Here is a 25480-nt window from a genome sequence, read left to right as displayed (position 1 = left end):
ATGCTGCTTCTTAGTGACATCATCCAGACATGGACCCAGCTTCCACATGTATGCCAATGATTCCCAACTTTACCTCTCCTCTATGCTTGTGAGACTGCTCATCTAACATCCAGTATTGGATGAGCCACAATTTCGTCCAGCTAAATAAAGGGAACACCCAAACCACTGGCTTCAGTCTCCCTCACTCGATCCTAATCCACTGTTTCAGGTTGAACTAGTCTGCTTGCAAACTCACTGCCCTACGTAACCCTGAGCTGAGTTTCTGACCCAATATCATAAAGATCATCCCTCCAGTCTTCTTCAGTGCTGCAACACCCCTGAAGTCTTGGTTTCTCAGATTCTGGGTTCATGCATTTCTCCACCTCCCCATCCCTCGCACTGGTACCCACCTAGGCCCTAAACTTTGGAATTTTCTGTAATTCCTCATGACTCTCCATGCTCCTCTCCTCCTTAAAACCCACCTCTTTTGACCTACCTTTTGGTCACTCCTCTTAATCACTCCTTCAGCATCACATTCATTTTCCCCTCTATAACTCTGTGAAGCTCACTGGAATATAAATCCAAGCTGTTGTGCAGTAGAATTGGATTTTAACACATCCAATAACTCCCTATTGCAGGCTCTACAACCATCACAGATCCAGTTTTATCAATTCTCCCTTTATAAAGCTTGCAACCTCTTTCCTTTATACAGGACCCCTGCTTCTGCATTATGCACTTCAAACACAAATTGTAGATTACAAACATATGGGACAACAAAAAACTGTTCTTATTAACTAATAGTACAAGGACTAGGGGACACAGATTGAAGGCTTTGCACAAGAGATGCAGGGAAAATATGAGGAAGAACCTTTTTACGCAGCGAGTGGTAATGACCTGAACTCACTGCCCACAAGGGTGAGGAAAGCAGAGACAAATCATAACTTCAAAAGGAAACTGGATGGCCACCTGAAGGAAATAAACTTGCAGGATTGAGCGGGGGAGTGGGACTGACTGGATAGCTCTGTGGAAAACCAGCACGGCCTCCTTCTGTGCTGTAAATGACTATGACTCTAATTTAGAGTATGCTGGGCAGAGTGTGGCTGGCTCAAAAATAAAAAGAGCATTTCCTTTCTACACTGCACTACAGCACATCATTGTTTGTATGGATAGCAAGTTTCAAACTTCTTTTGGCATGCATCAGAGAGAACTTCTATTACTGGGGTCGCCAACCTTTTCCTGAGTGAGAGCTACTTCTGGTAATGGAAATGGCGCAGAGGTAGATGATCAGCCATGATCTGTTTGAATGGCGGAGCAGACCTGACGGTCCAAATGGCCTACTCCTGCTCCTATTTCCTATGATCCCTATGAAAAGAACATGTTTGCTATCAAAGCCACCATTAGGTGGCACACTACTTGCGCATGTGCATATATGACAAATGTCCACAATGTTTCAGGCAGCTGCCAGTAATAAAGATGGTGCTGCTCAATTTGGCACAAAAGGCAAGCAAATCCCTTCCCCCATAGCTGCTTCTCTTAACCCGCCACCCCCCCCCCCCCCCCAACCACTCCAGCCTGGTCACTGCCCCCCCACCCCCTTCTTGCCAGTTGCCACTTGTTCGCACCCCCCACTTGCCGCTGGCTGCTCCTCGTTCTAACGCACCCTCACCGCTCGCTCCCCCGCTCTCAGCTGCCAGAAACCTGGCTCCCTGCTCGAGTCCCCAACTAAATACAAGTGCCAATTGGCCTGACTAAAGCAGACACGCCTCCCTTATAACCAATGTGCCTGTTGGAGTTTGCTACTGTGAACTAGTGTTTGGCTCAAAGCAGCACCTTAGGTCTTGCAACTGGCTTATTACTTAAAATCTCAAAGATCTACCAATGTTGTCAGTTGCACATAAGTCAGCAAAGCTCATGCATAATAGTACAGATGATTACCTCCTTAATGACTCTAAAAACTACATACATTTTAAAATAAACAAGCAGGATAGTGAAAAATATTGGACTTGTTTTAGCCCATATTGCTTCCTTTGGCAGAATCTATACATAGCTGTAGACATCAACTCGAATATCTTTAAACTATTGCCTCAGATGTAAAATATATAAAAGCAGTAAATTCCCATCAAGTTGTGAAGGCAATTTAAAAGAAATACTATTACCTTTCCAGAACAAGTTCTGTTTGAGCAACTGGACCCTCACTATCAGAAATAATGTGAGGATAGAATTCAGCAGGGAATTCCAGTAAAAGTCGGTCGATGAGACACAGACGGCCAAGCAAAGCCTGCCAATTGGTGGATTCTGTTGAGCTGCCCAGAATACAGTTTAAGACATAGTCAACACCTCCAACTCCAATGGACCCTATAAAAAAGGAAACATTTAGGACTTCATTTCAAAAGCATGATGTCTAATGATTATTATTTTATTCTACAACTGGCAAGTGTTAGGTAAGCATAGGTCACAAGGATATTAGTCACTGTAGTTAATAGCCATGAATGGAGAAAACATGATCACAGCAGTAATCATTGACTACAGTATCACACATACTAAAACATGCCAATTTTCACTCTTCCCTCCAGTACATTCCCGTTTTAGGAATAGTAGGCTAGTAAACCAGATGAACTTGCTTTAACATTCAATTAGATCACAGCTGATCTATATCGCAGCTCTATTTACTTGCCTTTATTTCATACTCCTTGAAAAAATCTGCCAATCTCAGTCTTGAAAATTTTAATTGACCCCCAGCATTCATAACCTTTTGGGGAAGAGAATTCCAGATTTCCACTACCCTTTGTATGAACAAGTGCTTCCTGATTTCACTCCTTAAATGGACTAGCTCTAATTTTAAGATTTGCTCCCTTGTTCTGGATTTTCCCCAGCAGAAAGAAAAAGCTTCTTTGTATTCATCCTATCAAATCCCTCTAAGATTTTAAACACCTCAATTAAAATCACCTCTCAATCTTCTAAACTAAAAGGGAATAAGAATTTATGCAACCTGCCCTCATAACTTAACTTTTTAAGCCCTGGTATCATTCTGGCAAATTTCCACTTCATCCCCTCCAAGGCCAACATATACATCCTGAGGTGTGATGCCCAGAAGTGAATGCAGTATTCCAGATGCAGTCTGACCGAAGATCTGTACAACTGAAGCATCACTTCCTCTCCTTTGTATTCCAAAGATAAAAGCAAACATTCCATTTTCCTTTTTGATTACTTTTTGCACCTATAAACTAGCTCTTAGTGATTCATGTACGTGGACATCCAAATCCCTTTTCTCATTTCAATTTGTCTTCCTTGGATCTAAAGTGGATCAACCCACATTGTCAACATTGAACTCCATTTGCCACAGTTTTGTCCAGTCATTAATTTGTCTATGTTCTTTTATAATTTTCCACTCCCTTCTACACAACTTACTATGCCTCCTAACTTAGTGTCATTTGCAATACAACTCCAGATCCGTAGGGAACAGCAGTCATCTCGTTACTTCAACCAGAGTACATTTCCTTTATCTTTTCTCTACAGCCCCACAGCCAAAAGACTTGCAGGTTGGTAGGTAAATTGGCCTTTATAAATTGCCCCTAGTATAGGTAGGTGGTAGGGAAATATAGGGACAGGTGAGGATGTGGTAGGAATATGGGATTAGTATAAATGGGTGGTTAATGGTCGGCACAGACTCGGTGGGCCGAAGGGCCTGTTTCAGTGCTGTATCTCTAAATCTAAAATCTAAATCTAAATCTCTTTCCTCCCAACCAATTATCAACCCATGCCACAAGGAAACCTTTAATTTAATGTGCTTTTGTTTTTGTTAAAAATTCCTTGGACAGAATCTTATCAAATGCCTGCTGGAAGTCCATATAGCCGACATTCCGACACTTCCCTACCCAGCATGTTGGTCAGAAAATTCAACCAAATTAGTTAGATATAACCTATCCATCACAAGTCCATCTCTTCTCTTTTCTGAAAGCTCATACTTGTTCAAGTGCTGTCATTCTGTCCACAATAGATTTCAGAAGCTTCTCCACAACTGACAGGTCTGCAGTTTCCTCGTTTCTCCCTTCTTATATAATGGAGAGACACTTCCAACACAAAAGGCACAATTCCCAGAGTTTGGGAAAATTATGACCAACACATCTGCAATTTCCAGACCTGTTCCTTTTAACACTCTAGGATGGAAACCATCAGGTCCAGAAGATTTATCTATTTTAAATCCCATTATTTTCACCATTACCATTTTGTTCCTTCCCTTGACTTCTTAAGTTCTTTTGTACTGCTGGTATTTTGTTCTATTTCTCAACCATGAAAATAGATACAAAATGTGTTCAATTAACAAGTCTGCCATTTCTTAACTGTCCCCTACAGTAGAACCTACACCTATCTTCAATGGGTTCATATTCCCACTTTCTTTCTCAATGCATTTATAAAAAACTTTAAATACTTTTTCCTCATGCTCCCTTTTTGCAACTCTAACCCATCGTTGCATTTTAAAGGTTTCCCAACCTGCTAGATTTCCAATCTTTTTTGCATTTATAAGCATTTTTTTTTAAAAGCTTGATATGGTATCTTAACCTTGTTTGTTGACTGGTTGCTTAATGCAGAGGTGGAGCTGTTGCTTTTTTAGGGAAATGGACTATTTTAATATGACATAGACTTCTAAATACTTTGCACAGTTTGTAAGCCCACCCATTAACAGTTCATTCCAATTTGCTGTTATCAACTTATTTCTCATCCCTTCAAAGCTTGCCTTAATTGAATTTAAAACCTTGGTTTGTGACTCTCTCTTCCTCCTCTAAAACTGGACATCAAATTTAATCACGTTATGGTCATTATCGCAAGATGTCCCTTAGTAGCCAAATTGTTAATTAACCTGGTTTGTTACTCATCACTAAACTTTGTACAGCCTTATCCCTTGTTAGTTCTAAACATTTTGTTCATGAAAGCTGTCCCAAAATACATCCTAGAAGTTTGTTGCCTTCACTACTTGAGCTATTCTGATTCTCTGAGAATGTGTGAAAATTACAATTTCCCATTATAATTGCAGCTTCAGCTACATGCTTCTCTGATCACCTACTAAATCACAGTTAAGTGCTCTTGTCCAAGCACTTGCTGGGGTACTGTTCAATGGACACAGGAGCCTAACTATCCATGCTTCATATGAACCTGCTATAGCATGTGTTGGTGACTTATTGTCCCAAGGAAGCCACCACAACCATGCTTAATCCTGTCCTTACCCAATGTCCACACCCACTTCCAACAGGGCCAACTCAGAAGCAGGGATTCTGCCTAATATTTTCACCTTGTCCAGGGTGCTGAGGCTAACTATAGCATCTCTAGTAGTACCTCCAGCCTAGGTAGGCTAACTAAGTTTCAACCAAGATCATACTTAAATAGTCCTCCCGATCTGCACAGAGCACTTCTACTGGTGCATTTTGTAGACATTTGCTTCTACAGAGGCAGAACCATATCCATTATATAGTCTTCTAAGTCAACTGGCTGTGTTGTATCTGATTTCAAAATTGCACAGCCATATCTATGAAACAAAATGACAACATCCATTCACAATTTCAGAAAGATGCACAGCTATTCCCAACATTACTTTATGTCAGACTCAATCCATGCTGTATCCTAAAAAAAGGGATTTTGCTTCTAATTAGCCATGAGACACGTTTTTAAAAAAAAAGTTTAAAACAAGACTTACACAAAAGGTGCAGCACTAAATACATAAATAAGTTGTAATACCAACTGTTTCTTGCCTGATTTAAGAATTTCTCTGCCCACAGCAAGCTCTCCTGACTGGCCTTTGCACAATTCCAGCAGCGTAGAAACAGAAAGCTGACTTGTTCGACTGGAAATAAAGTGCAAAAAAAGATGTAGTTGGGTGCATACTGTTGCTTTTCTAATTTAAATTGTCACTGTTATTTCCTAATACTTGCACAGTTTATATTAGAACAAAACTTATGTTCAATATGACAAAATGTAATGCTTGGAGTTTCTGAAGTATAGGTCAACGGAATACACCTGAAAAATAACTTTTCAGTTTCTAAACGTTCAAGTAATTTTGGAAAACACTTCAGTTATTGTTAAAAGCCAAAAGGTTGTTGTTGCAATAGTCAAATTGCAAAATAAAAAGACTGACCAGGTTAAGTCTTAATAATTAGAATATTTTAAGTTCAAGAAAACAATTTATTGCAGGATGAGATTTTTAAACATTACTAACTGTATGACAAATACTAGGTTACTTCAAGATTCAGGCCAAAAATCCTGCGAAAAAATAACTAAATTTATATTTAATGGGTCATAAATTCCACTACAAATCATTGCAGAAAGCAATCTAGATATCTTTTGAAAATTCACAACATTTTTGTGATATTACAACTAGGGTTGTAAAGCTGCCAGTACTTCGAGCTTTGTTGCAATCAACTAGTAAAATTTCAAATTGATATAAGACCAGCAAGGAAAAAGAAATGTGAAAGCTGAATTTGGATATAAAGTGAAAGCTAAAGAATTGCAATTTGAATTGGAAGTAGTCAAAAAAAAAAGTGTTAGTAACCAGAGGACACAGAATTAAGATAATTGGCAAAAGAACCAGAGGGGAGATGAGATTTTTTTTAAAATAGAGATTTATGATATGGCATTCACTGCCTGAAAAGGCGGAAGCAGATTCGAATTAGATCTATACTTGTAAAGGAAAAAAAATTGCAGGACTATGGGGAAAGAGCAGGGGAGTGAGTGGATGTAATTAGATAGCTCTTTCAAAGAGTGGGCACAAACATGATAGCCCTAATGACCTCCTTCTGTGCTGTATGATTCTAAAAAGGAAGATTTGGAGCCTCAAAGTAAACAGAGTTCATACATCAAGGGCATCAATTTACCCTTAGTCACAATATACTACACCATAACAAATGGTTACCAAACAATTAGTGTAACTGCATGGACAAAAAAAACCTCAAAACAAATTCACTTTAGAATACATATTAACAGCCAAGCAATTTTTAAATTTAAAAAGAAACACATATGTTGAAGGAATTTGAGCATTTAAAATTGTAGTTGCAAATTTTCAAAAAATGTTTAAAACTCCATTCTAGGACACTACTCAGCCACCATTTGTAATTTGCACATGATAACCTGAAAAAGTTTAAGAACATCCCAGTCTGATAAAACCAATGCCTAATTTGCCTCACTGGAGAGGGATAACTCATCTAACTTTACAACTGCAATCAACCAGTTTATTTCACATTGTATGGCATTCCACAAATTACTTATGCTTACCAGTCAAATATAGCCAAGTTCTCGAAAATGAACATAGGAAGACTATAAATCACTGGACTGACTGAAGAAGTCAGTAGCCACTTATGACCAAAAAGTCTTAATCAGCTTTTACTTCAAGGAGCTCAGTTACCAGCCCCAATATGTTCCTTTAACTACCTCTTTATCATCTTAAATCTTTATTTAATCTGCAATTAAAAAATACAAATATCAAATACAGATCTCTATTTGGTGAATTAGATACTTCCATACATTTCTAAATTCTAAAACTACCACAATTTTTTAGATCTACCCACTATTCAGCTACCTGTTAGCATCTGCACATTTGACCAATATAGTTTCAACCACTGGCCTGAGAAGTCGTTGAAGTCGTGACCTTTCTGCCACTGCATGACAAGGTGTGTAGACCAACATGGCTCGTAAGGTTTTCTATCAAGACAAGAAATGGAAAATAAATTCAGTTACCAAGTTTCATTTTTACAGTTAATACATTCAAATGAATGAGCAAACACCAAGAACCTGTGATGTGGAGATACTTTGGAAATAGTTTGATATGGTTTGTTGTTATGCCACTGAGCAAACCAAAGGTAACTTGATAAAAGTTGGCTTAACCTATTCAGTTATTTATATTTTGTTGCCCAATTAACCCCCTTGACAAGACTCAACTGTTTTTTTTAAAAAAGAAAATCTGTATATACATTTTGTAAAATGGGCAATTTATTAATTTCAATCTAAATGAAAATCAATATTTTGGTTTAAATAAGCTGTAGTAGAACTCAATCAACTACCCGTTGGTGCACAGGCTCATGTTTACCTCACTGATATATTCATGAATCACCAAACAGCCAAACCCAAGAAACTTAAAATTCATGTCACCATTCCACACTTTTTCCTTAGCTTAAGACACCTATATCGCAAAATCAATGAACATTGTGTCCATCAGATTAACATTGATACCATATGCTGATCTGATAAAGCAGACATAAAATGCTTAATTACTGGGTTTTGCTTAGAAGTACAAGGCAACGCCAGAGACTTTAGCACTGATGCCCTCAAATTCCTTGCATACACCAACAGCAACAGATAGCACTAGTGTTTAAAATCAAGTTGACAGTTGGTTATGGAGTCTGAACATCACACACCTGACTTAAAAAGGCAGCACAATGTCTAACACAATGGAGCAGTATTGTGCAATGTCACAGTGGTGGAAACATATATTCCATCTTCCATTCTGCTATGGGGATATGCCAAGTGCAGGTCAAAACACAAAAAAGGCAAGACCTGAAAGGATGCATGACCTGGGGGCCAGGGGACACAGATAGACAGACAAGAGCGAGCCAGAGGCGTGCAGAGAGCCAGAGAGAGAGATCAGGAGGCTAGGAAAGGAGAAAAAAGGATTTTACACACAAAAATACAAAGTAAATTCTAGCACATTTTGTATTGGAGTAATGGCTAGCTAGTAGTTGAGTTTAATAGATGAACCATTTTCAGGGAGAAATTCAGCAGCACAAATAGACAGAAGTACTGACAAAGCATTTAAGGGGATATGGTGAAAAAGAGGGAAGTCACAGGCTGATGCAAAAACTCAAGAAACAACCTTTTCAGACACATCCACTTCATGCCTGAATGAGCCAGAGAAATTACTCTAGTGTTGGTTCTTTATTGCTTAAATTCTATAGAGAATAGAATATAAATAAGCATATATTGTCTCCATCTATAGTTGTCAAATTGATAGCTACAAAACAGTCAGAATATTGGCACAGATTCCAACTTTAATCACTGTAGTTCTACATAGCTATAACGCACTGTGATATATGCAGTCAGGTTGGTACTTCCTGTTGTACATTTTGTTTCAGGAACAAAGGACAGCTGCAGCAGAGATTGAATTTTCATTAATTGCCATTGTCTTCTAGGTTCAACAACAAACAACTTACAGTACCGTTATAGTATACAAGTACAGGAAGACAGAAACATAGATCATTCTAAAGATACGCCCATCTCAACTGGAGTGGTAATTGAACAATACAATTAGAATCAGCATGCCTGGGTTTGGTAAGGGTAATTTATCTCGGTCCCTGCTCTTGACTGGTTTCTAGTAACTCCTGTTGGAAAATGCAGGTGTTGACATGGTGCAAGAAGAAGATTGAGCTCAGTTGGATGACAACATCTCAGTTCACACATTAAAAAACAGAAAATGCTGTAAATACTCAGCAGTCAGGCAGCATCTGTGGAGAGAAAAACAGAGTTAACTTTTCAGGTCATAAGAAAGATCACAGATCTGAAAGATTAACTGTTTCTCTCTCCACAGGTGCTGCCCGAGCTGCTAAATATTTCCAGCATTTTCTGTTTTTATTTCAGTTTCCAACATCCGCAGTATTTTGCTTTTGATCGAGGTTCACACACTTGGGACAAGGTCCTAGAGGTCCAACAGCACTAATTGAAACACATCCCAACAGAGTCAGCACCTCCATGAGTGAAGGGGCGGCGACCCTTAAATCACTTGGAGGCCAGTCCAAATAAAAAGTTGAAGAGATGGTTCACTCACACAAACATTACAAATGCTCTATTACTGAATACTTGGAAGCATGCTAAAGTTATGTGGCAGGAAGAAGTTATTGCCCCAAAATAATGCAGTAACATTTATAGTGACTTAACGAACAGCAACTTTTTGTGCCACTGGCTATTTGCATCTCCGATGGCGCTATTCATGCACTTAATTAACCAGATATAGTGGAAAGTTTAAAAAAAATCTTAATCACAAGCTGGTTACTTAAAAAATTTTAGCATTTGTAACAGGAGCTGCACAGAACAGTTTTTAAAAAATTCTTCCACGAGATGTAGGAGCCACTGGCAAGGCCAGCATTTGCTGCCCATCTCGAATTGTCCTTGAGGATTTAGTGATGAGCCACTGCAGTCTATGTGGTGTGGATACAGCCACAGTGCTGTTAGGAAGGAAGGGAGTCCCAGGATTTTGACCCGGCGACAATGAACGATAGCGATATATTTCCAAGTCAGCACGGTGTACGACTTCAAGAGGAACTTGCAGGAGGTGATGTTCCCATGTGCCTGCTGCTTTTGTCTTTCCGGTGGTAGAGGTCATGGGTCTGGGGTGCCAATCAAGCAGGCTGCTTTGCCCTGATGGTGTGAAGCTTCTTGAGTGCAGTCAGAGCTGCCCCCATCCAGGTCAGTGAAGAGCATTTCTGACTACTGCCTTGTAGATGAAAAGACTTGAATCACTTGCCACAGAATACCCAGCCTCTGACCTGATCTTGTAGCCACAGTATTCATGCAGCTAATTCAGTCAAGTTTCTAGTCAATGATGGCCACCCAGGATGTCGATCGTGAGGGATTTGACGACGGCAGTCTCACTGAATGTCAAATAGAGATAGTTAGGCACGCTCTCTCTTGGAGATAGTCATTGCCTAGCACAAATGTTACCTGTCACTTACCATTCAAAGCCTGAACATGGTCCAGGGCTTGCTGCATTCAGGCACAGGCTGCTTCTTGATCTGAGCAGCTGTGAATGGAACTCAACGCAAATATCCAACTTCTGACCTTCTGATGGGTCGAAGGTTACTGATGAAACAGCTGATGACTGGGCCTAGTACACGGCCCTGAGAACTCTTGCAGCGGTGTCCAGGCGCTGAAATGATTGGTCTTCAACAACCTCCTTTGTGCTCGATATGACTTCAGTCTATGGAGAGTTTTTCCCTATTCCCATTGACTTCAATTTTACTATGGCTCCTTGATGCCATATTTGGTTAAGTGCTGCATTGAAATGAAGGGCAGTCACTGTCACCTCTGGAATTCAGCTCTTTTGTCCAGGTTTGGACCAAGGCTGTATTGAGGTTTAAGGGCGAGTGGTCCTAGTGGAACCCAAACTGAACATTGATGAGCAAGTTATTGGTGAGTAGGTGCCACTTGATAACACTGCCACTGACCCTCTCCCATCACTTCACTGATGATTGAGAGTAGGCTGATGGGGTGGTAATTAGCTGAATTGGACTTGTCCACAAAAAGCAGGTCAAGTCATAGCTGGGCAATTTTCCACCTCGCCAGATAGATGCCAGTGTTGTAGGGAACAACTGGGCGAGAGGCATGGCTAGTCTTGGATCACAAATCATCAGCATTGCAGCTGCAATATTATTGGAGCCCATAACCTTTTGGGGTATGTTCAGCTGTTTCTTGATGCCACTTGAAGTGAATCAGATTGGCTGAAGATTGTCTTCTATGATGGTGGGAACTTCATCTCTACAAGGACTAGGTAGTGGGCACTCCTACTAATACCGTCATGAAGGGATGCATCTGCGACAGGCAAAATCAATGAGGATGAGGTCAAGTAGATATTCCTCCCCCTCTCTCTCTCCACCTGCTGCAAGCTCAGCTATGTCCTTCAGGATTTGGCCAGCTCGGTCAGTAGCGGTGCTACCAAGCTACTTTTGGTGATAGACATTGAAGTATTCCAGCCAGAGAACATTCTGCACCCTTTCTGTCCTCAATGCTTCTTCCAAGTGGTGTTCAACATGCAAGAGTACTGATTCATAGCTGAGGAATACGGATTGCTAGTAATCAGCAGATTTCCTTGCCTATATTTGCCCTGATGCCATGAGCCTCTATGGGGTCCGGAGTCAGTGTTGAGGAGTCCCAATTGTATACCACTGTGTCGCAACCTCTGGTGGGACTGTCCTGCCGATGGGACAGGAAAGTCACTCAACAGAATCATACCTATGTCAGGCCATGACTGTATCGGTGCAGTTTCCTGCTCTCGCCCTGAACTGGAAAACTTCAACTTTGCTTCCAATTGCCACCTTTCTCTTACCTCCACGTGGTCCATCTCCAACACTTCCCTTCCTCGACTTCTCCGTCTTCATCTCTGGGGATATGCTGTTAACTAATATTCATTATAAGCCCATCAACTCCCACAGCTACCTCGACTACACTTCCTCCCTCCTGTAAGGACTCAATTCCATTCTCCCAGCTTCTCCATCTCTGATGCATCTGTTCTGATGATGTTGCCTTCCACAACAGCGCTTTCAATATGTCTTCCATTTTCCTCAACTGAGGATTCCCCCCCCCCCCCCCCCACTGTTGTTGACGGGGCCCTTGACCACATCTGATCCATTTCCCTCATCCCATCCCCTCCCTCCAAGAACCGCAACAGAGTTCCCCTTATCCTCCCTTTCCACCCCATCAGCCTCCACATCCAAAGGATCATCCTCTGCTATTTTTGCCACCTCCAATGTGATGCTGCCACCAACTACATCTTCCCCTCCCCTCTTAGCATCCTGAAGGGACTGTTCCCTCCGCAACACCCTGGTCCAGTCCTCCATCACCCCCCACACCTCATCCCTTTCCCATGCAAACGCAGGAGGTGCAACACATGCCCTTTAAGTCATCAGCTAAGGCCCCAAACACTCCTTCCACGTGACACAGCGATTTACTTGTACTTCTTTCAATTTAGTATACTGTATGCCTGCTCACAATGTGGTATCCTCTACATTGGGGAGACCAAATGCAGATTGGGTGACCGCTTTCCGGAACACCTCCGCTCAGTCCGCCAGCATGACCCTGGGCTTCCGGTTGTTTGTTATTTTAATTCACCACCCTGCTCTCATGCGCACATTTGTCTTTGGCCTGCTCCAGTGTTCCAGTGCAAGCTCAAGGAACAGCACCTCATCTTCTGATTAGGCGCTCGACAGCCTTCCAGACTCAACATTGAGTTTAACAATTTCAGTGCATGACTGTAATTTCTTTAAAAGAAAAATTATTTTATTTCATTTTGCACTTTGGTAGCAAAAACAGGAAGGCAGATTATCTGAACGGCAATAAACAGAGAGGGGAATATGCAATGAGACCTGGGTGTTCTTGTACACCAGTTGAAGGTAAGCATGCAGGTGCAACAGGCGGTAAAAAAGGCAAATGGTATGTTGGCCTTCATAGCTTGACGTTTCGAGTACAGGAGCAGGGATGTCTTGCTGCAATTATACAGGGCCTTGGTGAGGCCACACCTGGAATATTGCGTGCAGTTTTGGTCTCCTTATCTGAGGAAGGATGTTCTTGCTAGAGGGAGTGCAACAAAGGTTTTACCAGACTGATTCCTGGGATGGCGGGACTGACGTATGAGGAGAGATTGAGTCGGTTAGGATTATATTCGCTGGAGTTCAGAAGAGTGAGGGGGGATTTTATAGAAACCTATAAAATTCTAACAGGACTTGACAGGGTAGATGCAGGAAGGATGTTCCCGATGGTGGGGGGAGTCCAGAACCAGGGGTCATAGTCTAAGGATACGGGGTACGCCTTTCAGGGCTGAAATGAAGAGAAATATCTTCACCCAGAGAGTGGTGAACCTGTGGAATTCACTACCACAGAAAGCAGTTGAGGCCAAAACATTGTATGTTTTCAAGAAGGAGTTAGATATAGTTCTTGGGGTGAAAGGGATCAAAGGATATGGGGAGAAAGCAGGAACAGCTACTGAGTTAGATGATCAGCCATGATCATAATGAAAGGCGCTGAATGGCCTACTCCTGCTCCTATTTTCTATGTTTTATTTTTCAAATAAGTGCATGTCTTAAACTTGCTTTTTCATGTTTTTGCTTTCGGACAGAGCTGTTCATTATTCTGCTATTAACAATATCTGGACTAATGCTTTGTCTTTTACTACACTATTAGCACTCCCTTTGCCTTTTGTTCTATGTCATCTGTATCACTTAATCTCTCCTGCCCTCCGCCCTATTACACATCTTCCCTTTGGTTCTTCCTCCCCCTCGCCCCTTTCAATGGCATAAAACCCATCACATTGCTACCTTCCTTCGGTTCTGAAGAAGTCATATCAGACTTGAAACATCAACTCTTTTTCTTTCTCCACAGATGCTGCCAAACCTGAGTATTTCCGGTACTTTGTTTTTATTTGATGAGACCAATTTAATACTGTGTAACAGAACGCTGGAAAGACTCAGCAGGTCTGGTAGCATCATGGTTAAAAAAAAATCAAAATGGGTGTCATGGTCTGAAATTGTTGAACTCAGTGTTGAGTCCAGAAAGCTGCAAGATGCAAATTAACTCATTTCTTAACAGAACAGTCCAACAACTGACAGATTTTTAAAAAAAATTATGACAATTGCATCCTGATGCCATTCTCCATCATTGAGACATAGCATTATAATGGTGGATACTGTAACCAAAACACATCAATTCATTAATAATGGCGCATTTTACACAGTGATGCAGATCAGGGTCTAATGCTCATGAATTTGCCCATGTGCAGGGAAGGAAAAGTTCTGTGTAAAATATTTTTCATCAGATACAATTGGCATATAGTTTATTACTAGCCATTAACCATAATAGATACTGGCCCAGGTTCTGCAGTCAGCAGCCAAGTGATGACGTTCAACGCTGACCTTGAAGAAAGCTGCACACAAAGATCTAGTAGGATCTCAATGTTAATTTCATTCTGGCATCCAGCAACAGTGATGCTTACAAGGGTGGTGGAAGTGGAGACAAATCAATAACTTCAAAAGGAAATAAACGTGCAGAGCTACAGGGATCGAGCGGGATTGACTGGATAGCTCTGTGCAGAGCCGGCATGGACCTGATGGGCCGAATTGCCGCCTCCTATTCTGTAAATGATACTATGCCATCAAGCAGGCTAAGCAGTTAATAAAGTTGAAGAATTTTATCATTCACTTTTTTAATAATGTTACTGCACTTTGAGAAGACTGGGGCGTACCCATGGGATTAAGGTAAAAGCTGAAATCTCAAACTTTAAAATATCATTTTAAAAATCTACAGAATCTTTATCTGGAGAAATTTGATATTCCATAAAAAATATTTTTTGGGGCAAGAGGGGTTCGGCAGTAATTATGGCTTCGTACACCATTAAACACAAATGTCATTCAACAGGGCACAACATTTTGAAAAGGTTTTTTTACAGGGAGAATTAAAGCATTAAAAAGTGGAAGTTCACCTCAATTCAGCAATTTCTAATTGATTTCCAGCTGCGAGGACTTCAACAGTGCACCTTGTGGAGGAGCAGGGAATCACCAACAGCAACTTTTGGAATTCCGCGTTTAACTGCGCAAGTGTAGACGCCAGAAATTACTATCAGTTTCACAAGTAATGACAGTGAACGCTGACAGTTTTGCCATTACAACTGCAAAATCTGGGACATGATTTTTACCAGTTATTTATAGGACTGGATGCTTTTTTTTAAAGCTACAGCAGCGTAATATAAATGTGCAACAGAAGACCCTTTCTACAAGTCACATGCTAGCAAACCTAAATGAACAATGCTTTTCTATGTCCATGCATGCCAACCTCTTTAAACAAAATGCCACAAGCAAATGTCAGCCTCAGTAAAGAGACTATGAATTCAAAAGGACAGTGTTGGCTATACTGAAGTGGAATGATTGGGTTTCAAATTTCATCCATTTGCACTGTTGGAAGTCATAAATGCTTAGTTAAAATGACTCCCACTTTTCACAAGCTTATGATAAAACTGTAGAACCGAAGTATGACTATTTACCTATAACCATCAATAAGCCTATTTTAAATGTAATAAACCATCCAGAGTTGCGTTTAACAAGCACAAATGAACACCTCTAAGTATCATACATTACTTCATAATTTGTGTGCAAAATGAATCTTAATCTAGGATATCAGAAGTTTCCTGTTACAACAAACTTCAATTAACTTAAATGTTTATTACTAGAGAATAAATTCCCTCTATTATGCGTGCTGTTGGCTGCGGCAGGGACACTAGTTAGGACACCAGGAGAATTCCGTGGTAATCTTTGCATTGGGTCACCCGAACCAATGGAATTGTCAGATAGGGTCTGAATTTAACCTATTATCTAAAAGACAGTACTTCTGACAACACAAAGTTCCTTCAGTACTCTGCTGGATGGAATGTCAGCCAAAACCATGTGATCTTGGAATGTAGCTTTTAGCTATAAACTGCTCACTCAGAGGCAAGAGTGTTATAAACTACAGACTGACATGGAGAGGATCTTATCAAAAGATTCCTTCTATATATACTAGGCTATTAAATTAGACCACAACAGAACAAAATTACACGGGGAATGACATACAATTCAGAAGTTTCCAAAGCACAGATTAAAAAAAAAAAAATGGGTGCCCATTCAGTAAATTATGAGAATCCATTTGTGTTGGTGAGTTGGTTAGCGAGAAAAAACTGACTTTTTTTTAAAAAAGCCATTTCCCCCCCCAACAGTCCTTGGGGCCCACTCTCCCTACCATGTTGCATTTATCTTTTTCAATATTGCACACAGAACCTTACACTACAGGAGGCCAATCAGCCCACAGCACCCATGCTAGCTCTCAGCTATTCACAGTCCAGTGTGTATTTTAAAATACTTAAATGTTTATTTTTCAAATACTTATCTATTTCCCTTTTAAAACCCATTATGTGTTCTGCTTCCACCATCATTTTAGTTAAGAGTACTCCATGTTCTAATAGCCCTCTATATAAAAACACTTTCCTGAACTTCACCCTTCTTTCTTTTGGCTTTGATTTAAATTTATTCCCTCTAGTTACTGGCTGATTAATCATTGGAAATAGTTTTACTTGATTTACTTCAAAATCTCTCCATTTTGAACACTTGAATCAGATCGCAATCTTCTTCACCCCAAAGAAAAGGCCTCTAGTTTCTCTAGTGTCATTTCATAACCAAGGCCTCTCTGCTTCAGTATAAGTTAATATGATTCCTGTCCATAGCTTGGACAGTAAACTATCAAAACTGGACACAATATTTTCACTGTGGCCTAACCAGCGATTTATAACGATGTAGCATTTCTTCTTGGCTTTTGTACTCTACGCATTTATAAAACATAGGATCTCTAGGACCTGAAGTGCTGTAACCTGCAAGGCTAAAGGCCAGGTGCTGGAAAGTGGGATTAGATTGGTCTGCACTAGCTGAAAAAACTAGCTGACATGATGGGCTGAATGGCTTCTTTCTGTGTCGTAATTTTTCTATGGTTCAATTATACTTTACCCAAGTTGGAAGGTGATTAAAACTTAAGTAATGCTGACACAGGAGTCCTAGAATCAGAAATTTATAGCATGGAAGGAGGCCATTCGGCTCACCATGTTCTCACCGGCTGACAAGGAGTCATCCAGCCCAATTCCACTTTCCGGCTCTTGGTCTGTAGCCTTGTAGGCTACAGCACTTCAAGTGCATATTCAAGTACTTTTTATATGTTTGAGGGTTTCTGCCTCTAGCACCCTTTCAGGCAGTGAATTCCAGATCCCTGCCAAAAGCTGGGTGAAAATAAGTTCCCTTCGAATTCTCTCTAATCCTCCTACCTCTTACCCTAAATCTATGCCCCCTGGTTATGGATCCCCAACCAGGGGGAATCAGGCCTTCCTATCCACTCTATTCAGACCCCTCAATTCTATGCACTTCAATTAGGTCTTTTCTCAGCCTCCTCTGTTTCAGAGAAAACAACTCTAGCCTATCCAATCTTTCCTCAAATAAAATTCTCCAGTCCAGGCAACATCCTCGTAAATATCCTCTGTACCCTCTCTAGTGCAATCACATCTTTCCTATAGTGCAGTGACTAGAACTGCATGCAGAATTCTGTGGCCTAACTAGTGTTCCATCATAAATTCTCTGCTCTTAAATTCTATGCCTCAGCTAAAGGCAAGTCTCCTGTATGCCTTCTTGACCACCTTATCTATCTGTCCAGCCACTTTCAGCGATCTGTGAACATGCGCTCCAAGGTCCCTCTTCATCTACATTTCTCAGTATCCTACCACTGATTGTTTATTCCCTTGCCTTGTTAGCATTTTCCAAATACATTAGCTCACACTTCCCCAGATTGAACTTCATTTGCCACTCATTGTTCTGTCCACCTCACTAGTCCATTGATATGTTCCTGCAGTCTACAGCTTTCTTTTTCATTATCAACCATCTCCAATTTTGTATCATCTGCAAAAACTCGTTAGTCCTATCCCCTACGTTCATGTCTTAAAGAAAAAGGGTGGGACCAACAGATCCAGATGTCAAGGGGCTTAAAAGAGAGTAAAAAGGAAAAATGAGAGCGCTTATGACACAGGTCAAGGGCTCAATACTGCAGAAAACCTACAGGGATATAAAAAGTATGGGGTAAAATTAAAAATGAAATTAGGAAGGCAAAGAGAGGGAAGTCACAAAAACACCCATTGACCTTTGCTTCCTACCTCAGCCAATTTGCCACTTTGCCTTGGATCCCATGGGCTTTTACTTTATTGATCAGTTTGCCATGTAGGACCTTATCAAAAGCCTTGCTAAAATCCATACAGACTACATCAAATGCCCTTACCTCATTGTTACCCCCTGAAAAAATTCAATGTTGTCAGACATGACCTTCCCTTAAAAAATCCGTACTGACTGTCTTTGACTAATCTGTACCTTTTGAAATGAAGATTTATCCTGTCCCTCAGGAGTTTTTCCAATAATTTTCCCACCACCTGACTGGCCTGTAATTATTCAGTCTACCCCTATCTCCCTTTTAAAACAACGGTACAATGTTAGCTGTCCTCCAGTCCTCTGTAGCCAGAGAGGATTGGAAAATGATGGTCAGAGCCTTCGCTATTTTTTCTCTTGCTTCCCTCAACAGCCTAGGATACATTTCACACAGGCCTGGGGACTTATTCACTTTCAAAGATATTAAACCCCTTAATATTTCCCCTCTCACTATATTAATTTCATATAATATCTTACACTCCTCCTCCCTGATTCCAATGTCTGTATCGTCCCTCTCTTTTGTGAGAACAGACGCAAAGTATTCATAAAGAACCATACTAAATGTCCTCCACCTCCAGACAGGTTACCTTAATGGTCCCTAATAGACCCTACTCTTTGTTTATTTATCCTCTTGCACTTTTTGTATTTACAAAAAAATCTTTGGGCTTTCCCTGACTTCACTTGCCAATATTTTTTCATGCCCTCTCTTTGCTTTCCTAATTTTATTTTTAATTTTACCCCTACACTTTTTATATTCCTCTAGGTTTTCTGCAGTATTGAGCCCTTGATCTGTTATTTTTCCTTTATCCTCTCCTTTAAAGCCCCTTGACATCCAGGGGCTCTGGATTTGTTAGTCCTATCCTTTTTCTTTTAAGAGAACATACTTGCTCTGAAGCCTAGTTATTTCTTCCTTGAATGCCTCCCACTGGTCTGACACGGATTTACCTTCATGCAGCTGTTTTCAGTCCACTTTAGCTAAAGCACACCTCAGCTTAGTAAAATTAGATTTGCCCAAATTGAAAGCTTTTATTCCTGGTCTATCTTTGTCTTTTTCCTTAATTACCCTAAGTCTAACTGAATTATGAACACTTCCAAAGTACTCCCCAAATGAGACCCCTTCCACCTGCCCAGCTTCATTCTAGAACTACACCCTCTTTTGTTGAACTTGCTATGTACTGGCTAAAAAGTTCTCTTGAATGCTCCCTCTATGTCTTCTGCACTAATACTACCCCAGTTAATATTAGTGTACTTGAACTCCCCCACTATTACTGTCCAACTGTTTTGGCACTTCTCAGAGATTTGCCTACATATGTGCACTTTTATCCCACTCTGACTGTTTGCAGATCTATAGTACACTCCCAGTAGAGTGACTGCCCTTTTTTCGTTCTTTAGTTCAACCCACATGGCTTCATTTGTTGATCCTTCTACCATATCATCTCTCCCTATAGCGATAACTGTTTCTTTAACACTGCGACCACACCACCCCCCCCCACCCCCCACCACCCCACACACACACCTTTTTTTATCCCCCCTCTCATCTGAAAACCCTGTAACAGGAATGTTGAGCTTCCATTCCTGCCCTTTTTTCAGCCATGTCTCTAATAGCTACAACATACTCACTGTGTCAATTTGTGCTCTCAGCTAATCTGCCTTATTCCCTAGACTTCTTGCATTGAAGTGCACACCATTTAGCACTGCCAAACTCCCTGGTTGTCCAGTTTCTAGATTTTGTTTCCCCCGCCTTCCAAACATGCTTACTAATTTTCCTCCTTCAATTTCCAACTTTTTTTCTCTTTCTGAATCTACTCTCAGGTTCGCATCCCCCTCCCAAGCTAGTTTAAACCCTCCCCTACAGCACTTGCAAAACCCCGTGAGGATATTGGTCCTGGCCCAGTTGAGGGACAACCCGTCTGCTTGTACAGATTCCCATCTCCCTCAGAAGTGGTCCCAATGCCTCAGGAGCCTAAAGCTCTTCCTCCAGCACCAGCTCTCCAGCCACGTATTAATCAGATCCATTTTCCTATTACTGTACTCATTAGCACATGGCACCTGGAGTAATCTAGAGGTTAGAATTTTTAAAAAAAAGTTTCATGGGATGTGAGTGTCGCTGGCTAGGCCAGCATTTATATCTATCCCCAATTGCCTTTCGAGATTACCTTTGAGGCCCTGTTTTTCAATCTCTCTCCTAGCGCCCTAAACTCTGCCTTCAGGACATAATTCATTCTGTCTATGTCAATGCTGCCAATTTGGACCACGACCTCTGGCTGTTCACCCTTCCTCCCCCTCAGAATGTCCTGTAACTGTACAGTGACATACTTGACCCCAGCACCAGGAAGGCAACATCCCATCCTGAAGATTCATCTGAGACCAAAGCACCACCTGTCTGTTCCCCTCACTATCGAATCCACTGCCACTACTGCTCTTCCTCCCCCTCCTATGCAGCCGAGTCACCCATTATGCCTTGGACTTGGCTCTGTCTGCACTCCCCAGAGGAACCATCACTTTTGCCACCATTCAGAACTGAATATCAGTTGGACAGCAAGATACACTCATGTCGCCCCCGCCTTGTCTGGTCCTCCTAGGGGGTCACCCATTCGCTCTCTGCCTGCACATTTTTAAGTTGCGGGGTGACCTCCAGAAACATGTTACCCACTAAGCTTTCAGCCTTGTGGATGCACCATAATGACTCCAGCCTCTGAAACCCAGAGCTCGAGCTGCTCTAGCTGGCAACACTTTGGCCAAGCCACAAGAAGCATCCAAGATTTCCCACAAGGCACAAGATATGTATTCTATGGGGCTGAGGTTCTCTGCCATGCCTTTACTTTCAGACTTAAATAGAAACACTTACCAGCTACTCACCAATCAGCTCCTTCCCTGATTGTAATGTCACTATAGCCGTTTTGCAGATGGTGCTTTTGTTTGAGGTTTTGCTGGCGGTTCTCTCCCACATTTTAACTCCTCAGTCACTGCACTCAGTCTCCACCCAGGTCTGCCGCTGCTGAGTCTCTCAGGGCTGCCCCTCTTTGCCTGCTTTCACTCCTCAGTCACAGCACTCCGTCTCCACCCAGGTCTGCTGCTGCTGCTGATGTAGGGAGTGTTCAATTCCTAACTCAAAACATACCTCAACAAACTTTAAAAGAAAACAAAACAATCTAACCTAGTATTTCAGGCAAAAAAAAAAAAGGTTTGCTGTGCTTAGTTTTGAAAATGTCGGAATTTTCAATTATTAGACCGAAGCCAGATATCTAGTGAGATAAAACTATACTAACATAGTAGCCAACCCAAACTGGAGCAAGAATTACATTAGCTCAATGAAGGCTGGGACATGCAGATTTCAGGAAAAATAACTCGTCTCTGCACATTAATACTGTTGCATATGCGATGAAACAAATATGCTGTGTTATTTGCAATCACTTTGATGCCATAAATTGAATACAGCACAGTTGCTTGTCTGAAGAAAACATCTCACTTATGAACTACTGATGCAAGTCACTTCACACTTGACACCACAAAATATACAGAAATACACCACAAACAAATTAAAAAGTTGACAGCTGTGTAAGAATAAATTCAAGATAGAAAAGGCAAAAGTGAAAAGGTAGTGAAATTAAAGCAGCAAAAGACAAGTGGTTTCTATACAAGTTAGGTAACATTAAAAAGAAAAACAAATCAAGTTAATGAGATAAAAAGCAATAAGATATCAAGAGTGCTAAAGAAAGGAGTGATTAAAAGGAGTACCAATAAAAGACAACACAAGACAGATCTGAAGGTAAACATGCCTTGCATTTGAAAAGACATCAAGGCTAGAAATTACAGCTTATATCAGTCAATGAACAGCGCACTAAATGACATTCCTCAGCCTGCTATTCTAATGCAAACATTAACCTACCCAAAATTAGAGATAATGCCTCCAGTAAACTAGGACACTAGGCAAATATAGAAACATGTTAAAATGCCTCTCTGGTGATAATGTCAAGTAATTTCTCAGCTTTGTTTTTTTAAAGAATTAATCTATACAAAATCTAAAATACCAAAATGAGTTACTTTGTACCCCTTTTCACCAATCAGACACAATAACAAAATTACCACCATAAATAAATGTGGAATAATAAATTGTGCGCGTTACAAGCTTATAACATAGCTCGATGTTCTGTTGACAAATTATGAGAGCAATTTTAGTGGAATTGAATTGCATCTGCACCTAGAGATAGCTTTTTAACATCCATATACATTTTAAAAAGTCCAGTTTTAAAAATCTAACCCACTTGAGCAGTCTGGGTTTTTGCAGTCAAGATCAGGTGACTTGCACAATATGCTTTGAAATTGTTGTCCAGTTTCAGTATTTTATAGATTGAGCATTTTGTATGAACAATGTTATATAGCATTCTAAACATTAGATTTGCAGTATCTTACCAAAGCAGCGACATATACTTTGTAGACTGGGTCAGCACAGACCATAGAGAGCACACTGCAACATGACTCCACCACCACGTCTCCTGAGATATCAGTCTGAGATGGCCCATTGGCTCCTGTCAGACTACTAGATCCAGTGTCGCTTCCATTACTACAGGAGGAAGTTCCAGTACGGATTTCACCATTTGCCAACAGCAATGCACCACTAACGTCATGTGATAGTCGCCTTAATGCCATCTCTCGTACATTCCAGTTCCGAGAAAAGAGACAACTAACCAGTTCCATTCCAAATACCTATATAAGAAAGAAGTGTTTATTGAAAAGCAACTTCAACTGGAAAAGGTATCTTACTGCTGGCTTTACCATGTAAACCTTCTATCACGTAGTTGCAGAATTTCAATAATAGGATACCAGATCAAGTTTCAAAACAGTAGACATTACAGTACATTTTCATTTGAAGTTTCCTAAGAATTCCTAAGCCGCCATAACTGTTCTTGTGTAAAACAATTCATACTTTTGAAATCCCCTCACCTGAATCCAGGGTTCTGCCAGCTCTTTGTAAGCTTGTGGAATTTGTTGAACTCCATAATGACGCAGGTTAAAGTCAATGTCCTGCTGTCGCCTCTGTACATCTCCCTCCAGTGGCTGGGTCTGGATTTGTACTGAACTTTGTGATTCATGGCTTTTAAAAGGCAAAAGTATAAAACTGCATTGTGAAATTTAATGAAGAAAACACTGAATGAATGAATGTTAATTAATTATTAGATTCCTGTGAGATTATTTGAAGGAATGGCTTCTATGCCCACATGAGCTTTGAACTTCCAGCTGATCATCATCTTGAAATCAAAGGAAACCAGGTCTTCCATAACCCTGTTAGAATACCTAAGTTTGGCTAAAATCGCTAATTTAAATTTGCTAAAGCTTCAGTGAACATATTGTGAAGAGGTACATGTGCATGTAGAAGCTTGCTAATGGTTGAACCAGATAGGTAGTTCAGAATTATGAAAATGGTTTATGTTAATACTTGATCACATGATAGACTAGTTAGAATTATGACTCCAGGTTTTGTACAGTGAATACCAAGCATCTTCAATGCACCTACAGCTGTGTAAAGTCCTGTGACGAACATAGATATTACACAGTTGGATTTGATGAATATCAAATAATAGGGTGGCAATGGTGTTTTTTGCCGATAGGAACCCATTTTAGGTGCCTGCATTCATTCAGGCACAGAGCTGATGTTTTAAATTGTAGTGGCTACAACTGAAAGAGATTTGATGAATTCCATAGTATCCAGCACAGAGAACAGGAAGTACCTCCAGTCAATGCTGCTTGGGAACATGGTACCCAATGGTACCATATTGAGCGATTCTCACTTGACAATCTATTAAAATTTACAAGATCTAATACATTGAGGGGGAATTGAAGGTTTAAAGTGCCACGGGTAATATTTCATAACCAACACTGAGTAGTTTAAAGCTTTAAATTTCATAAAGCAGTTTCCCTACCCATGCAGTTCACGGGACTTCCATTTGGCTCTACAAAGAGGACAGATGAGAGTCTCACGGTTTCTTCTGCATTCCTCAGCCCCTGTAATAAATTGAATACACTAAAGCTTCATTTTAAAAGTTGCAACAAACTCATATTATTCTAGACCACCACTGCCTCACCAATTGTTAAGACATGATCCATTCCCCAGGTGATATCTAGGTGATGACTCCTCATGTAAACAACATTGTGCAGCATATAAACTTCACAGACCCATACTTTAGGGTATACTGCGAAAGCAATGCAGACACTTAAATTTCTGTTTTGCTCCAGACACGTAGACTGACAAGCCTGGCCTTTACCAATCCGGCTGCTATTTGGGAAGTGGTCAACGTCATCAAGAGTCAAGTTTTAATAAGCACAGACCCACACAAAAAAAAAAATTGATTTAAAAGATTCTTGCACCACTTCAGGAATTTCAATTTCAGCTGAAGACAACTCTGAACTGTTTGTTAATAAACATTTTGCAATGTGCAAGTATTTTCTAAATTAGTCCATATCTTCAGACAGGTGCCAGGTCAAAGGCCAAAAGTTGACTAGAAACAAGCAATCAAAAATAAAAAGTAACCAAGTTTATCAATTTAAATTTACAAAACACCAACATATTCTTCAAACGTACGGAGATCCACATTTCTTTAATTTGAGTGAAAAATTAAGCATATCAAGCAAGTGAAATAAAAGTTCCGGACAACCTTGTCATCCATTCATCCCCAGCTACGTTAGTCTCAACTAAAAAAAAAATGACTATTTAGTAACAAGCTGAGTATTTACCAGTAAATAGTTCAGCATCGAGTAAAAAATAACTTGAAACATCTGCTTTTAAAGTCAACTGAACATAAAAAATTGAAAATCCCGACCAACTTACAGATTGACATGCAGTGATGGTGAAGTTTATTCCGACAGCCTTCTTCACACACAGTCAAGCTTTCCTCATCAAGCATATCCAGTAGACAAATGGGACACATTTGTTCTTCTTCATCCTTCAAGCTAGAAAAACAAAAATCCGAGTAGCTAAATATTAGTTATGCAAAAACAAAAAT

General features: G+C 40.5%; 1 protein-coding gene across 3 annotated transcripts in view; it reads right to left on the bottom strand.

Moving 5' to 3' along the window:
* The window catches only part of map3k1 (mitogen-activated protein kinase kinase kinase 1, E3 ubiquitin protein ligase), a 158934-nt gene that overhangs the window by 36467 nt on the left and 96987 nt on the right, over positions 1 to 25480 (bottom strand). For all 3 annotated transcript variants that reach the window (XM_068033488.1, XM_068033478.1, XM_068033497.1), the window contains exons 7-13: positions 25306 to 25427; positions 24401 to 24482; positions 23424 to 23574; positions 22893 to 23186; positions 7544 to 7665; positions 5724 to 5815; positions 2136 to 2334 (exon numbers count right to left, since the gene is read on the bottom strand). In XM_068033488.1, the coding sequence (XP_067889589.1) occupies positions 2136 to 2334; positions 5724 to 5815; positions 7544 to 7665; positions 22893 to 23186; positions 23424 to 23574; positions 24401 to 24482; positions 25306 to 25427 (1062 nt within the window). The remainder of the gene's footprint in view (positions 1 to 2135; positions 2335 to 5723; positions 5816 to 7543; positions 7666 to 22892; positions 23187 to 23423; positions 23575 to 24400; positions 24483 to 25305; positions 25428 to 25480) is intronic.

This window comes from Heterodontus francisci, chromosome 1, assembly GCF_036365525.1.
Source record: "Heterodontus francisci isolate sHetFra1 chromosome 1, sHetFra1.hap1, whole genome shotgun sequence".
NCBI lineage: Eukaryota > Metazoa > Chordata > Chondrichthyes > Heterodontiformes > Heterodontidae > Heterodontus > Heterodontus francisci.
The sequence above is the reverse complement of the archived record's forward strand: the minus strand, read 5'-3'. Positions and strand labels throughout refer to the sequence as shown.